Raw genomic sequence first — 16,700 nt, 5'->3', positions numbered from 1 at the left:
GGGAGGGAGCCCCCGGGCCCGGGACGAAGTGGGCACCACCCCGGGGCTCGACACCCCCAGCCCAGCCCCGCGGGGGCGCAGAGAGGACAGTGAAACTCACCGCTTCGCGCTATTTCCAGCTGCCTCCGGGCGCAACTGCGCGGGACGGGCGCTGCCTGCCCCCGCCTCCCCTGCGCCCGTCCCCGCCGTCTCAGGGCGAGCTCCGCGGGCGCGGAGCCCCAGTCCCCCCGCTCCAGGCTCTTCCCTGGAGCCGAGGGGGGCTGGAGAGAAGGCTTTGGCTGTGCCCCGTCTCAAAACGAGAGGGACCCAGGGGACAGCCAGGGTCTGAACAGAGGGTCGGAGCTGCGCTGATCCTCTCCGGCGGTTCTTGCCCGGCCTTGCCTCCCCGGCGTTGGGATGGGGCAGGGAGGGCCCGAGAGCTGCTAAATCTCTGCCATCCAGAGTCTGGCACGGCCGGGAGGCCTGAAATGCCCCCGGCCGGCTCCGTTCCACCTTCCTGCCCTCCAGAGGGGTCCTGCAGATTGCATTTATCGAAGTATTTAATTTATTTTTTTTAATAAAACAATAAAAATCAAGTTATCGCCTGGTCTTGAGCTGGGACGGGCACGTCCCGGCTGTTCTTCCCGGGAAGCTCGCGTCCAACTGGCTTTCTTGGACTAGAAGTTAAAATGCGGGAGTTTAAAAGAATAAAAGTAAGTTCCGGTGCTCGTATTCGCCTTTCCCTCCCTGTGGCGGCTGCAGGAGGACCCTGTCCTCAAGGTGAAACCGGGGGTCTGGTAGGGGAGTCCCGAAGCCCCGGTCGGGAGCGGCAGGAGGTACAACCCCGGCTCTGGATCCCGCAGTAGCGCGGACCAGCTCACCAGCCCCCCCAAACCCCGGGGAAACCCAGAAAACCTACCGGGAGTGGTGACTCGGGAGGGTCCCTGGCGGTGCTAAGAGGAGAGGGGACGCGTTGGCCCCCGACATTTGGGATAGGGATATCCTCGCGGCTCTCCCCCGCCGTGGGAAACGCTGCCCACGGCCCCACGCAAAGCGATGAGGCGGCCGGAGGAGTCGATCTGCCTCGGGAGTTAATTTGTGCTTTACACCGGCTTGCGGGGTCCGGGCTTCTCTATTTTCTTTGCACCCCGCCGGGGAGCATCCCCACTTACACCGGCCCAGGGGCTCACTCAAATTTAGGCTCATCCCCCTCTCCTGGCCCTGCGGCAGGGCGGCGGGAGGCAGTCCGGGCACCGCCGTGTTCAGCTCCACTCCGCGGCGGTTTTTAGGTGAAAACAAATCGGCCCCGGGAGTGAGCAGGGGGTGCCCGGACCCTGCAGCTCCGCCGACCCCGGCGCCCCTCGGTCGCCCCGGGAATTCGTTTGCAAACGAAAAAGTCCCAGGGAAAGGCGGAGAGCCCGGCACTGCGCTGCCTGCCCGCCCAGGGGAGCCTGCTCCCCGCTCCCCCGCTTCTGGCCGGGTTTCTGGGGCGGCGGATTTCGGCCCGGTCCGGCCCCCGCAAGTCCCATCCCCGCTGCCGGAGCCCCCCGAGGCTTCTCCGCTTTTCTCTGCCGGGGAAAGGCCGGGACTTCACGGGAAGGGTGCGCTCCAGCCGGGCCGGGCCGGGCGCGCTGCCCCTGGCCCCGGCTCCCCTGCCGGGTGCGGGCACTTGGGTCAGATTTATTTTTGGTGCAGTGAAGTTTTTATCCCCACAGGGAGCTGGTTGAGAGGGGCGGAAGGAGCGGGCGATAGCTATGAAACGACCTCCACGGATGGGCTCTGCCGGGGAGTTTCTCCCCACCTCCGCAGTGCCCCCCGACCCCCCGACGCCCCCTCCCCAGCAGAGCCGGGAGCCGGCGTGCGCCCAGCCCGGGGCGCTTGTTGTCCAAGGGGAGCAACGAGGAGCAGTGCCCGCGGCGGCGGGGACGGGGGACACCTGTGGGTACATTTTACCGGCAGCTTTTCGAGAGAGGACTGGGACAGGGACCTCGGACCCCGCCGCGGCTGTCCCTCCTCCGGGTTCCACGGCGGGTCCCACCGGACTCTCTCCGCCTCTCGGCACTCGCAGCCCCAAACTTGGGGAGTGCTTAAAGACAAAAATAACAGTTATTTCCTAGGTTCCCGGCCCGCCACCCCGGCCCCGTGCGGGATGCTGTGTCAGGACCCTGCGCTCGCTGTCAGCTAGAGGGCACGGAGTTTGCTCCTCTCCGCGCTGCTAACAGGGAGCGGCAACGTGTTTAGACCACTTAAACTAGGCAGACATAACTGGGAGCCATGCACGGCTCAGCTATGCCGGGAAAGGAGGTGTCATTTGTACGCAGTTACTTTGGTGATCAACACTTGAATGATTTATGCCGCCTGCTTTAATTATATTCCTGTGACATTTTCCTGGACAAAAGTGGGCCGCGCAAAGCCGAAGCCGGGCAGCCCCGGCAGCGCCCAGGACGGGTCCCGGGGGAGGGCAGCCAACGCCAACACCCCGAAATACGGCTGTGGGGGCGACAAGGGGAGACGCCTCCAAAGATGCCACTCGTAGCCAGAGGGATTTTTTTGCGCCCCCCTCCCCCGGAGTAGTTTCAGATTTAGCGGTAGTTTTCTGCTCCGTGGAGGAAGAAAGGCCGCTGCTTTACTCGATTTTCTTCCTCGGTGAAAGGCAGGGACCTGGACCGACACTTCCCCGACGGCTCCGGGGGACACCCTTATCCATCCCCGGGTACAGCGAGGGGCCGCCGTTCCCTCCAGCCCGGCTCCCCTCCCTGCCTCTCGGCAGGGGACCCGACCCAAACTTTTCCTGCCTGCACCAGGAGGGGATCAGTGCCGAGTCCCCCCTCAGAGAGGCTGGAGCGGGCAGAAGGTGGGCGGGCGGTGTTGAAGCGCTTCGGATGAGAGTGTTTTTCCCCAAACTACCCCAAAGCCGGGAGAGACGACCCGCAGCTACGTCCTGGCCGGACGGACAGGAGAAGAGCCCGGCGGGATGCCAAGTTCCGTGGCGGCGGCTGGAGCCAGGCCCCCAGCTGCCCCCGGTGCCTCCTTGCTCCCCGCGGCCCTCCGAGGACGGGGAGATGCGACGGGACCTGTCGTGGGGCACTGAGGGTCCCTAATTCGGAGCTGGGTGCCAAGCGGACTGCTAAAAAAAAAAATTTTAAATAATTGTTTCGAGGGGTGAGGAGGGGGGGATGCTGAGCTCTTCCTCTAAGCCGGGGCGGGGGCAACACAGCCTGCTCCTCCTCTGAATTTTGGCCACCCCCGGAGAGCAGAGAGGGAGTCGTTCGCGGGGAGCGAGTTGCAGCGGTTCCAAAGGCAAAGTGCGCGCAGGGAAAACAAAACCAAACCCACCGAAGGCACCACCGGGCAGCCGAGAGCACAGCGGAGAGGGGTCGGTCGGACCCCTTCGGGACAGCCACAGAGCGCCGGAGGGGGACTCGGGGAGAGGCCGACGCTTTGCCTCCTTCCTTCTCAACCACCCTTTTTCTCAGTGAGGTGCTATTTGGGGGAGCGTTGGGCACAAGGGCAGACGGCAGGCCTGGAGCCACCGGGCTGAGCTACTCATGCAAAGCCTGAACCCGGCTATCCCCTGGCAGGCAGCGGTCGAGGCAAACGAAGAAGGGGCCCCCTGTGCCGGGGATCCTGTCCTGGGGGTGCGGGCCGGTTCCCCCCCCCCCCCCCCCCCGGGCTCTACCCCTACTAGGAAGCAAAAAAAAAAAAAAAAAAAAGCGGGGTGCATTTAAAGCCCTGTCCCCCCGCACAGGCAGGGAAGAGGAGATTGTGGGCTGGGGGGACAACAGGGGATCCTGAACGGTTTGCGGGGCTTCGCTGTGTTTGGCGCAGTTTTGCCCCTGCCCTGAGCGGAGCGGGCTGCGCTCAGGGTGGGGGGGCTCAAGCTGCACCCCGGTCTCCGCTCCGCGGGGAAGGCGGGCCGGGCTGCAGCCTGTAGCCGGCGGCGCCTCGGCGCATCCCAAGCGCCCGCCAGTCCGCCCAAACTCTCACCCAGGAACGAGATTATATTTCCTTTCTTTTTTGCCCCCTTTTTTCCTTTTTTTCATTTTTTTCTTTTTCCTTTTTTTTTTTTTTTTTAAATCTTATTTCTGTAATTATAACACCAGCATCCCCGGCTGAGTTCTCAGTAAAACCCGGATCCTGACATAAAACGCCACGCTGGAAAATAATGCGAGGGGACACAAGGGAGAGGAGGAAAGTCTCTAATTGGTTAAAATATGTTTAAATCACTTCATAAAACCCAAGCAAAGCGAAGCAAATAATCCACCTAGCAAAGCAAAGAAGCCGGGCGATTTAGAATCAGTGTAATTCGCTCCCCCCCGACCGGCTCCCCCCAGCTCCTCGCAGTATTTGATATGATGAATAACCCAATATAGGCCTTTAAAAATAGGTCACTGCATAAAGAGACTCCCAGAGAGCTATAAAAAATGGGAAGAGGGCGCTTTAAGGAGAGGAGCCATTTGCTTCTTTTGTGCTTGTTTGGTACCTAGCGGCCTGGGAGCTGCCAGCCGCCCTCCTCCTGCCCGTCAAGGTGAGGAGGGAAAGTTAGAGCTCGATCCGGCCCCGGGCTCTCCTCCTGCCACACCGCCCCGCGATGCGCCGGGCGGCCGCCGCCCCCCCCGTCCAGCCCCTGCCCGGCCCGGGGGCCGCTTCCCGCCCGCCCCGCGGGGAGCGTGGGGGGTGCCCCCCCTCAGGTTGGGGGCCAGGCAATTCACCCCCTGGCTCCGGGCTTTGTCTCTGGCCCTGCGGAGCGGTGAGACCGAAGCGGGCCGGTGACCCGGGTAAAAATAACAAGGAGCGGTTCTGGCCCCCACCGACGGCCGGGCCGGGCCGGGCTGGGTTTGCCCCGAGGGCGGGGGGCGCAGGAAGCCCCGTCGTCGCTGCCCCTCTCCAGCCGCCCTCAGACTCGCCGCAGAAGGCCTCGGGCCGGAAACCGGCCCTCTCCGGCCCCGACGCAGCGCTTTGCTGGGCGGTGGAGCCCGGCCGCTGCCTGCCCCTTCTCCCCGCGCTGTCCCCGCTCGGGATCACCCGCTACTCCCGGCGCCAACGGAGCCGAAGAAGCCGCCGCATCCCGGGAGCGATCCGGGCCCGCGCCCCGCCGCGCAGCCTCTCCGCGGGCACCCCCCCCCGGCACCGGCACCCTCCCGGGGGGGCCCTGCCCCGCGGCCGAGCTGCCCCCCGCCCCGGCCCCCGCAGCCCGCTCCGGCACAGGGCGCTGGGAAAGAGGAGCACGACAAATTCGGCGGAAACCTTCGGATTTTATTGGAAAGGAAAGGTCTGCCTTACCTGGAACCAGGCTCTCCCCTTCTTCCCCTCATTAAAAAAAAAAAAAAAAAGAAAAAAAGTCAAATGGCTCTGGGTAGAGCCGGAGAGAGACATTTTAGATAAACTCGTAGCCAAAATTAACAGGAGGGAGAAATAGAAAAAAAAAAAAATCTCGGGGGGAAGGAAAAAAAAAAGATACCGCCGGATATTTTTCGGTTTGTTTTGTTTTCGCTTATTATTATTTTTCACTATACTGTATTATCCTGATGCAATAAAGGCTGGTTTGTAATGTAATTTAAAAATATATATGTCCAAACAAATAGCAGGGCCAGAATATGACAAGTGCATTCAGCATTATAATTCAACTGGGCTCCACCTCCATACCGCCTCCTAATTAATGGGTCTCCGAACTTGCAAAAGCCTGCATTGGACAGAGAGAGAGAGAGAGCGAGCGAACGAGAGAGAGAGGGCGAAAAGTGTCATTGAAGATAATTGATTACCTCCCAATCAACAATAACTTGTTAGCAATAGTCAATTACCCCGTCTCTTCTCGCCTCTTTCCCCCTGGTCCGAGGTCTCGGTGCGAGGGCTGCTCTACCCCTCTCCGAAGTCGTCTTTTAATTTTTTTTTTTCCTTCTTTTTTTTTTTTAAATTATTTTTGGGGGTATTCGCTTTTGGGGGGGGGGGAGGGCAGGGAAAGTGCTGCGATTTTGGGTGTTTCTTAAAATAGCAGCTGGGAAGAGGAAGAGAGAGGAGAGAGCGAGCGAGCGGAGAGTGAGAAGAGAGAGAGGAGGGGGGGAGAAAAATCCCCGACCCAAAACCCTGGGACAAGAGGTGCGGCAGGACCACCTCTCGGCGAGGGACCGACGGCAGCTCCGCTCCCGGCCGCAGCCCGCCGCCCTGCCCGCCCTGCCCGCCGCCCGACGTGGCTCTCCCCGGGAGGACCCGGGGCTCCTCCGCCGGAGTTGGAGGTGGGCTTCAACTTTTGCTCGCTGTCTCCGCCGCCGTCACCCCGCGGTCCCGCCGGGGACTTCTCCCCGCGGCAGCGCATCCCCGTCGCGGGTGGGGAAGGCAGCCCCGCGCGGCCCGGCCCCACCATGACTTCCAAAGAAGAACCCAAGCCCTCCTCGGGGGAAGAACGGCGGCGGAGCCCCTTGGATCACCTCCCTCCGCCGGCCAACTCCAACAAGCCCCTCACCCCCTTCAGCATCGAGGACATCCTCAACAAGCCCTCGGTGCGGAGGAGTTACACCCTCTGCGGAACGGCCCACCTCCTCTCCGCCGCCGAGAAGCACCCCCCGGCCGGGCTGCCCCTCTCCGGCCGGGCGCTGCTCTCCCAAACCTCGCCCCTCTGCGCCCTGGAAGAGCTGGCCAGCAAGACCTTCAAGGGGCTGGAAGTCAGCGTGCTGCAGGCGGCCGAAGGTAAGCCCCTCGTAGAGTGGGGGGGATCCTCCCGCGGGTGGGTGTCCCGCTCCTCCCCACGGCCTGTTTACCCCCCCCTCCCCCCCATCTCCCGGGATGTCGCACGGGGCGGGATGGCGGGTCCCCGGGCGGCCGGGACCGGGCGGCATCTTCCCCCCCGCGGCCCTCGGGGTGCGGGAGCGGCGGCTCTGCCCCGCTCCCCCCCCCCCCCCGATATCGACGGGGCAGGGGCGTGGGGTCTGGGGGCTCGGGTAGCGGGGGGAAATGGGGAAAGCGGCGACAATCTGGCGGCTCGTCGGCAGGCAGGGACGGGATGACGATCTTCGGGCAGCGGCAAACGCCGAAGAAGCGTCGAAAGTCGCGGACGGCCTTCACCAACCACCAGATCTACGAGCTGGAGAAGCGGTTCCTCTACCAAAAATACCTGTCACCGGCGGACCGGGACCAGATCGCCCAGCAGCTGGGGCTCACCAACGCCCAGGTCATCACCTGGTTCCAGAACCGCCGCGCCAAGCTCAAGCGAGACCTGGAGGAGATGAAGGCCGACGTGGAATCGGCCAAAAAGCTGGGCCCCAACCCTGCCGTGGACATCGTGGCCTTGGCCGAGCTGGAGCCCAGCGCCGAGGGAAGGGGCAAGGCGCGGTCCGGTTCCCCGCCGCCGCCCCCCGCCGCCGCCCGGGAGCCCGGCGCCCCGCCGCCGCCCCGCCCCGCCTCGCCCCCCACGGAGCGGCCCCGCAGCCGCCGGGACAGCGAGGAGGAGGAGGAGGAGGAGGAGGAGGACGTGGAGATCGACGTGGATGACTGAGGGGCGGCCGGCGGGCCTCCTCCACCAACATCACCACCCCCCGCCCCGTCCCGCTCCCCCCCCCCCCGAACTCCGACAGCTCCAAATTGGCACCCCCGGCCCCCCATCCCGGCCCCGGCAGCGCGGCAAAGCGGCTGTACCCCTCGGTCGGAGCAATAAGCAATAGAAACCCACCACACACACACACACAACCACAAATTAATTTAGGGTAGAGTCGATATCCCTCCGCCTGTCACATCTTCGGAATGGTGCAATTACGGACCGCTTCTGTATAAATATTTAAACGTATATATTGGATTTTTTTCCTTCCCCCTTCTTTTTGAGGTTTTGATTATTTTTTTTAATAGCTATCAATGACGATTATTTTGTCTATAAGGGAGACGCGTAACCTTGGAATAAACCCGGCTTCCAACAGATGTTTGGGTAGGCAGTTGTTTTCAAAGACTTCCGAAACGAACCACTTTAGAGGAGGTTTAAGTTAGACTCGAAAAGGCAACAGCAAAAATTAGCCACTTTCCTTTCCTTGCATGTTTCAGATGTGCACGAAGTAATTTTTTTTTTTTCCTTTTAAAAATATTTTTCTTTCGCAATCTTGGGAACTTGGGGATGGGTTATAATGCAAGTTGAAAAATATATACTTTCTTTTTTTCCTAGACCATAGAGATTTGTCTCCAATGCAATTTCTGCCTCATTTTACCAATTAAAAGCTATTTTTACCATTTTCTGCTATCGTTGTGCTTTTATTAAAAAGCTGCCTTTCGTATTTTTGATATGAAGGTGGTAACAAAATCGAAAATGAAAAAAAAATCCTAGAATTATTTTTTACTCTTTTTAGAATTTTTGCATGCTACAGAAATAAAAAAGGACAAATCCCAAGATCAATACATTTAAATATTACGCTATAAATTTAAAAAACTGTACAGATTAAAGACCTGTTTTTGTTTGAATTGTACAAATTTTAAAAGGCCTGCTATTTAAGTTCCGATAGGGACAATGTCGCTTTATTTACTGTCTCTTAGAATTGTACAGATAGCTCTTTTTTCCGATACAATAAAATCTTTACCATTTTAATATACTTTTAACGTCCTTCTTTGTGAACGAAAAACCCTTCCGCTGGTCCGAGGTTACGACAGACTTTTCCTCCACAGGAATTTCCCATCCCGTTTGCATTTGAAGTTACTTTAACCACAGTACCTGTGAGAACCTGACGGGGAAGGAGCACACGAGCGAGAACTTTATTACTTTTTTTTTTTTTTTTTTTTTTTTAAGGTTAATGCCAGGTAGAGGTTTAGTAGAGGGACAACCCGGCGGATCAATAAGCCAGGAGGTGCGGGGATCGCTTCCCCGGCCCGGGGGATGCGCGGCGGCGGCGGGAGAGCGGCGGGGCGAGCGGGGCCACTGGTACCCCCCTCCCGCACCACCCCTCCCGCGTCCAGCAGGGCATTTCCAGCCCGAAATTAGAGAGGAAAGGGAAGGGGAAAAAAAGAAAAAGAAAAGAAAGAAAAAACAAATCCGAGCGGAGGGGAAGGAGTTATCACCGATTTGGACAAAAGGAGCGGGGTGCGGGAGCTGGCGGGAGCTGCCCTCCGCCAAACCTCCCGCTTCTGGGCAAAAGCGCTGCCTCTCCGGCACCTACGGGAGCACGAGGAGGGAAAAGGTTTCGTTTCTCCCCTTCCCTTTTATTTTTTTTCCCTCCCTCTTTATTTTTTTTTTTTCTACCAAAATTAAGGCTCTGGTGAATGTGTTTTCTCTTGGCAGCGTGACCTGCCTTTGGAGTCGAGCAACGTGTGTTTCTCCCTATTCTTTGCAAAATTTATGTGAGAAAGACAAATCTGGTGTACAGTGGCAGAGCTCGGCAGAGAAGTGCCCAGATAAGACAGGGTTGGTTTGTGGGTTGGATTTTTTTTTTTTTTTTTTTTTTTTGGTCCAGTTTCTCCGAGGCTAAATAAATCTTTCTCCTCTTTGAGAATGGATGGGGTTGTAATTTTTAGCGTAAAGCATGAAAACTGGGGACAAATGAGCCCTCTTCTCTGAAGTGACAAGCGACAATGGAGCATATACAGCCTCCTGCGGTTCGCCATGCTGAAACAAGCGTGCCCCTCCGCAGCAGAGAGAAGGCGAGCGCTTGGAGACCATATGGTTTTTGAATTTTCTTCACAATTTCCAGACAATTTGATGGATTAGGTTAACCCTCCCTTCCACTGTTTAACTCCACAACAATGGGAGCAGAGCTGTTCTCCCTTCGTCGGGGCATCTGTGCGCTTCTATTCTTCTCTCTTTCTCTCTTGGTATTTGGAACAAGCCTATGAATTACAATGAAATCCACTTTTCTTTAGTATTATTTGGAAGAGCACTTGTTTTCCGCCACCTCCCGCCCCCACCCCGCCATCCCCCCTTTTTTTTTTTTTTTTTTTTTACCTCCGAGTGATAGCTTTGACTTCTGTCCAGATCTCTCGGAAAGCCTTCAATCTTGTCCTTAAGTGTTTTTATGCTAAACAGGCAAATCGTAAATGCTGAGAAACTGTGACATTTATGTGAAGATCTAGTTAAAGGGCTTTATTTGTTTTCTTTATCTGTTCTTCCCCCCCCCCCCATTCCCTCTCCTCTTCCCCCTCCTCTCCTGTCCCCTCCCTCCCCCCAGTCTTTTATTCTTTTGTCTTGGAATGGATTTAATGAGGCTGCAAGCACTACAATTCAATATAACCAAGAAATAAAAAAAAAAAAAAAAAGAGGGGGGGTGGCTGGGTGTATGGAAAATAGGCTGGGAGTTAATTTGGATTTCTGATCTATTGACTTCTGTGTGCAAAGAGAAGAGATGCCGGGCCGCCTTGCACCCGCAGAAGTTTACCACACGTGGCTGGGACGGGTTGGTAAATAAAGCCTCCTCTCGAAGATTTGCAGCGTGTTAATTTGGCTCGCCCCCATTTCCAAATAGCCGGGATTTTGGTTATTTAATTTGCATATTGAACAACAAAAGCTTTTTTTTTTTTTTAGCTTAAAAATGAAGCTCCGGCTTGTGCCCCTCATTTGTCATGCATTTTTAAACGCGCCGTTTCCTGGGATTACCTATCTGGGTAGATTTATTGCTCGGGGTTTGTTCTCCCTCGAATTTTAGATTCAATAAGGAATTGGCTTTTTTTCACCCTTATTTTTAATTTCTTTTTTCTCTCTCTGTTGTTTTTTTGTTTTTGTTTTTGTTTTTTCCCTGCAGCAAGAAGTAGGGACGCGGTGACAGCGCCGAATCGTGCCCTTTGGGGCTGACCCAGTCGCAGCCCTTCCCAGCCGGCTCGGAGCGCTGCTGCGGGGGCCGCGCTCTGGGTGGCGGTCAGGGCCAGCACGGAACCCTTCCTGCACGCCCCAAACCCCCAAATTACCCCGTTCCCCTAAAGGAGCCGGCCCTGCGGGAGGGAGACCTGCTCCGCCGCCGGCCGCTTCGCTTCGGGGGCAGCGCTGCCCCGGAGAAGGGGGGAGCTGGGCCGAGACCCCCGGGACTTGCTAGCCGGGGTCACCCGGGGCAGCAGCCCCTTTGCCTGGCCTTCTCTCTGTTTCCTGCGTGGATTCACGGGGGGGGCGGGGGGCGCAGAGCTGGTCTCGTTTTCCCACACCCGGGCAAAACCGGAGGGTTTCGGAACTCCGCACACCCGCGCCGGTGCTCCGTGCCCCGGCAACCGGCTCTCCGCGATTCCTCCCATGGGAAGGTTGGTATGGGGCAGAGGGAGACACCGGCCTTTCCCAAACGAATCAGAAGCAAAAGGGTCCGGATTCAAGGCGGGATTCCCGACGGGAAAAATAAAGGCGTAAACCCGGCAAGGAGGGCTGTGAAATGCCACCCAGCTCCCGGCCCGGGGAGGTGAAAACCCGCAGTTTGGCAAAAGGGTGTGCGGGAGCGTGGGGGGCCTTTGCGGGAGCGGGCTGGAGGCCCAGCAGTCCCCCTGCTGCCCGCCCCGTCAGGGGCTGCGGTGCCCTGGGTCCCCCCCGTCGGGGCGATCGTGGGCGCTGAGCGCGGGCAGGTGCGGGCAGGATGCAGCGCGGTGGCTGCACCCCTGCCTGGGGCATGGCGACCCCCGGGGGGGTCTCGGCCCGGCCCGCACCCCGGGCCACGCTGTTTCCTCCCCGCAGAAACCCCATTTCTCAAGCGCAGGAGCCAGCACCCACCCCCCTCTCTCCCCAGTCCCCATCCTTCATCCCCAAACCTGACACTGCCTTGGATTTCGTGTGGAGGTGGGAGGGAAACAGGAGGGGAGGGGGCGGTGGAGGGTGTTGTCTGCTTGGAAATGCTACTCTTTGGGGCTTGGGGGTTTTTTAATGCTTCTAATTTTTAAATTTTTTTTTTTTCGGGGGGCGCGGTGTGGAGAAGATCCATATTTGATCTTGTTCACTTCACACAGGGCTCCCAGACGGAGAATAAAGCCCCCTCCTGAATTATCCAACAGGGCTAAAGCAGGTTGAGTCAGTGAAATTCAGTTCCTTATTTTATGAGGTGTCAGGGCTGATGTCGAATATGGCAACGATAACTAATACTACAGTCTGAGGGACCAGAACGTGGTAATTAATCCCAAAGACTTAAGTGTATTTTAGTTCAGGAGAAAAAAAATCACTAATTCAATCGTCCGGAAAATTGAAGTTTGATGCATGAGTCTCTACTGAAAGGAAAGGCTTTTTCTTCCCGATTCTGGGGTTGGGGCAGGAATCGCAGCCTCTCTCCCCCGCTCCCCGGAAAGGCCCCGGTACCGGGCCGCTGCCACCCGCCCCTGGCCCGGGCACACCGGGGAGCGGCACACTGTGGACCGGCACGCCGAGGGACCGCGGGGGGACACAGGGTGCACCCTCCGCACCCCCCATCGTCCTTCCCGCCTGCTCACCACAGCGAGCACGACACATTCGCGGCCACATCGCGACCGTCCACTTATGTCGCGACATGCGGAAAGGCTGTCAGGCAGAGCCGCGCGCCCCCGTGGCGTTGGCGGCCGCGCAGCCCGGGCCCTGCCAGCCTCGCTGAGCCGCGGGGGGCTCCGCTCCTGACCTCCCCCTGCCCCGATACCTCCGGCGGCGGGGGGCGGCGGGGTGGGGGGGGGGGGGGGGGGGTGAGGTTCAGCATTTTTCCTGCCGCTCCCCCCGACCCCGGGGCAGGGTCCGTATTTGCTCTCTCGGCTCTGCGGCACCCGGGCGAGCACCGGGGGGATGCAAAGTGCCGGGACCGCACCTTCGTCTGTGCCCCGAGCGAGGGGCAGGCACCCCGGGGGCAGTCAGGCAGGGGCCGGGAGGGTCGGGGAAGGGAAAACTCCCGGCGCCGCGTTATTGATGGGACTGTGCTCGCTACAATCAGCCCCATCGGCGTTAGCATCCGTCTCCGCGTCGCCCGGCCCCAGACATCCTTCAGCCTTTTTAAACTCCGGCCTCTCCTCCGAGCCAAAGCGGGGACGCCCCGTCGGGCCGCTTCTGCCCCCGCCTCCTGCCGGTCTCGCCCTCCGTTCCGAGGGGCCTGGCGGGGCCATCCGCCCCCGCGGGCCCTGCTGGCACCCCCGGGGTGTCCCTGGGGTCTGGGTGTCCCTTCTGCAAAAAGAGGCGGCACTTTCTCGGTGCGCGCCGGAGGCTGGGCCCTGCGCTTTCCCTGTCCGGGAGACCCCAGGGCGTGTGGCGAGCAGGGGGCTAGCACAGGCCGAGGTCATTAGCCCGACCTGCCTGGCTGGGCTAAGCCTCCCCCAGTGGGACTTGTCCCCGCATCTTGTCCCCACTCCAGGCCCAGGCACCAAGCTGACCCCCAGGACGTCCCCACTGCTGGAGGAAGGGGGCCCAGGCACCCAGGGGGAATTGCCCGTAGTCCCGTTGTATAGGTCATACGCAGAGGCAGCAGCGGGAGGCATGACGTCATCAGCGCTCATGGTGATATCATCACCCGTCCCAGTAAAGTCAAGTGGCCGTCGAGCAGTGCCCGCGAAGGGGCTGCCATCGGCGCCGAGACAAGCGGGCCGGTGTCGGGGGTCCCCCGTCCCTCCCGGCACCGGTCGCTCAAGGTGAAGCCGGAACAGCGAGGGGCGACGGATGCGGGGGAGTGGGAGGGATGCCCTGGGAATGCCCGCTGCCGGGTGTCCTCTGCCGGCAACCCTCCGGCCCCTGCTCGGCCCTCGGTCCCTTCCCGTCCCTCCTGCCCCCGGCTCCGCCGCGGCTTGCGCGCCCCGGCGCGCCCCCTCCGCAGATCTGCTCGCTGCGCGCATCGCTACGCGGAGCCGGAGCCGGAGCCGGGCCGGGGGGGTCTGCGAGGGGGTGTAAACACGTGGACAGGCCGTACCGGTAACACGTGTAAGGCTGTGCCTATACCCCCACCCACCCAGCTACAAACCGCACACATTCACCGCGCTTCCCACCCCCCGCCCCAACCCCATGCTAGCCAGCGTATTTCTGGGAGGCTGAGTTTGGCAGCGCTGCCCGCTCGGGGCGCGGGGAGAGCCGCGGCACCGGGGTACCGGATCAGCCCCCCGCTCCCCGGGGCGGAGCGGCATCTCCTCGCCGCTCGGAGGGGACTCCGCGGAACCGCGCACCGGCGGGCTCGGCCGGCGCTAAATCAGCCCACTTGGGCTGGAGGAGGGGAGAAGCAAATAGGGAGAGAAGAGAAAATAATTGCATATTTAATGAGGTGCTCGGTAAAAGGAGGTTTTCCCGGGATGGCACCGGCGGCGGGCTGGGTGGCAGGGCCGCCGTTATGCCACACACCCACCCGCGCCCGCCCGCTCACACGCAGGAACCACCGTGTGCTGGAGTCGTTATCATTTTTGTTAACTTTTTATCGACTGTTTGCTAGATGGCATGTCACTAAAGTGTATGATTTGAGATGAAAAATTAGACAGATTAACCCGAGGGGAGAGCCTGATTGATTACTAAATAGGATCAATTTGAAAGTTTTAGTCATAACGTTTCTGTAGAGCCCCTTAATACTTCAAACTTCAATTTTACGGGCTATTGAACTAAGCATGTTCCTGACAAAATTGATATATGTATTAATTTGCTTTAACTGTTGATTAATTACTCTCCACTGAAAGAATTATATGGAGCTGTTTGCCTCAGATTTGCATATTAATCAAATTCTAGTTGATAATTCAGTTGGTGCGATGGATTTGAAGATGGGAGGGGGCCGAGCCAGGGCAGGGCTTTCAGTAGAGAAAGAGATAAATATATATATATATATCGCTAACCTCTGCTTCCTCCCCAGGTTTTCCATCTCGAGTCCCCTCTCTCCCCACCCCTGTGCTCCCCTCACTGCTTAGCTGCCAGTTAGTGCATTAAAATCAAAGATGCAGAACGCGTTACCCTGGCTATTTGGTGAAAACAGAAATTGCCTGTCCGGTTTTTATGATGTTCTCAGCCTGAGAAGGCTGCACTTTAATGTGTCCTGTCAACATGTCTGGGATTTAAAGGGAAAACGGCACAATTTAGCGCTGGGTAATTAATGACAAAGTACCCCAGCAGTTAGGATGGCAGTAACGCCCTCATCCCCCCCGGGGTGATGCCCGGCCCGGGGGGGAGCATCCCCGGCTGCAGGCGCCCAGCCTCGGCGGGGTGAGAGACGCTGTATTTCTTGCTCGGGGGAAGGGAGAGGTCTATAGAGCCGCTGCTCCTAAATGGCGAGCAAATTAACAGGAAAATAAAATTAATTGGAGAGGCTCCGGCTGGCCATGCGCTGAGGAAGGATAACGGTGTGGGAATTGAGGAGGTGTCTGGGGGGTTATCTCGCACGACGGGGGATGCGTCCTGAGCTGGGCCGACCCAGCTCCCCGGCTCCTCCCGCCCTGCGCATCCCGCCCGGGACCGGGCCCGGCTCGGCCGGCGACCGGCAGCCGAGAGGTGGCTGCAGACGGACACGGGGAAATAAATATGTCCTGGTGTGCGCGCAGCTATGGGTGCCGGAGACTTAATTTCCTTCCAGCTCCCGTTTCTTCCCCATCTTTGCGTCCGCCTGTCCATCCTTCCAGCCGGAGCATCCCTGCACCCCCGGCCGCCTCTCTATCCGAGCCTCTGCCTCTTCTTAAAACACTTAAAACCCGACACACTCTTGCTGTAGATTGTGAGGGTCTAACTATATAAACTTTTTTTTCCCCCAAATATATGGATTCAAAGGGTAACAGTGTAATTAAAACCAGATAATTAATGAGACAATATTCCTACAGCTTACATCTTTAATGAACAAAACCCTTCAGGGCCAACGTGCTTTTCCAGGCTCATTAAAGAGAATAAAGTTGTGGGGCTTATGTACTTCCCAGTGTGTTAATAATAAACCAGCAGTGTATGCTTTAAAAAAGCATAATAGCTGATGCTTTCCATACCTTGAAAGAGCCTCTCAGAGCCTTCTGCGGCGTTTTAAATATTTTAAATGCAAAGTAAGGTACAAGAGATGCTATGAATCCCCCCTCCCGTTGTATTTGAGGGGCTGCGCAGCAAAGCGCTGTGCTGATTCCGCGCCTTTTAACAGACCTAAAATAGAGAGAAGGAAGGAAAAAAACCAGCAACTATTCCCTGCAACCGCATCTTGCAAACTTTCTGGAACTCTTCTTCTTTTTCTCTCTCTTTCTCTCCCTCTCTCCCTCCTCTCCTCGGTGCTGTTTGGCTTCGAGAACACGCAGCCACCCAGGCACGTACAAAATCCCTTTGTTTATTTCCAAATATATTTAAGAAAATAACAGCCCTGGGTTTAATGCTGAGAATATACAGCCTGTATCTGCTGTGCGCTTCTATACATTTAAGCTTCTTGTTTCCTCCCAGATCCTTCCTGTGGAAGCTCCCGAGGTAATATTTCCTTTTTAGTACTTTGCAAGCTTCTAACTCAAATTGTTATTGCTTCACATTTTTAAAGTTTACTTAGCAAAAGGCCTGGCTAACGTGAGCTGCTTGCAAGCTCGGAGAGAGACGAAAGGGCCTCGCCTTCAGCTACACTCTGCAAATGTGAAGGGATAGGGGCTTTTAGGGATGAGTTATACTGCAATCAGCTTAGTAAATCTGCATGCAGAAAGGATGCTAATTAGTCTTAATAGTCTACCAATATGCCCCAAGACTGGAGACACAACAACGTAAATCTGCTACCGATAAATATTTTTAATTGTTAAATTTACTGGAAAGAAAAGTGTGTTTTCCGTAGCAAACGTGGAGGATGCGGCGGGCCCGGGATGCAGCACGACACGCTCCGCTCCTCGGAGGGGCCGGGGCGGAGGGAGGGACATCCTGCTCCCCCCGGCCGGGGGCT

At 57.9% G+C, this 16,700-nt stretch overlaps 1 protein-coding gene across 1 annotated transcript; it reads left to right on the top strand.

Moving 5' to 3' along the window:
* The first annotated feature begins 3,773 nt into the window (after positions 1-3,773).
* LBX1 (ladybird homeobox 1) lies at positions 3,774-8,543 on the top strand. Its single transcript, XM_075757504.1, has 2 exons — positions 3,774-6,663; positions 6,966-8,543. Exons 1-2 carry the CDS (start codon positions 6,339-6,341, stop codon positions 7,466-7,468), a joined length of 828 nt encoding a protein of 275 aa, XP_075613619.1. The 5' UTR covers positions 3,774-6,338; the 3' UTR covers positions 7,469-8,543.
* Positions 8,544-16,700: the final 8,157 nt, after the last annotated feature.

This window comes from Balearica regulorum, chromosome 7 (genome assembly GCF_011004875.1).
Source record: "Balearica regulorum gibbericeps isolate bBalReg1 chromosome 7, bBalReg1.pri, whole genome shotgun sequence".
NCBI classification, from domain to species: Eukaryota; Metazoa; Chordata; class Aves; order Gruiformes; family Gruidae; genus Balearica; species Balearica regulorum.
The sequence above is the reverse complement of the archived record's forward strand: the minus strand, read 5'-3'. Positions and strand labels throughout refer to the sequence as shown.

Excerpts from the sequence above, each read along its gene's own strand:
- LBX1 (XM_075757504.1), top strand. The coding sequence starts at position 6,339 with ATGACTTCCAAAGAAGAACCCAAGCCCTCCTCGGGGGAAGAACGGCGG. Across the intron at positions 6,664-6,965 it reads CGTGCTGCAGGCGGCCGAAG|GCAGGGACGGGATGACGATC; the intron begins GTAAGCCCCTCG and ends GCTCGTCGGCAG.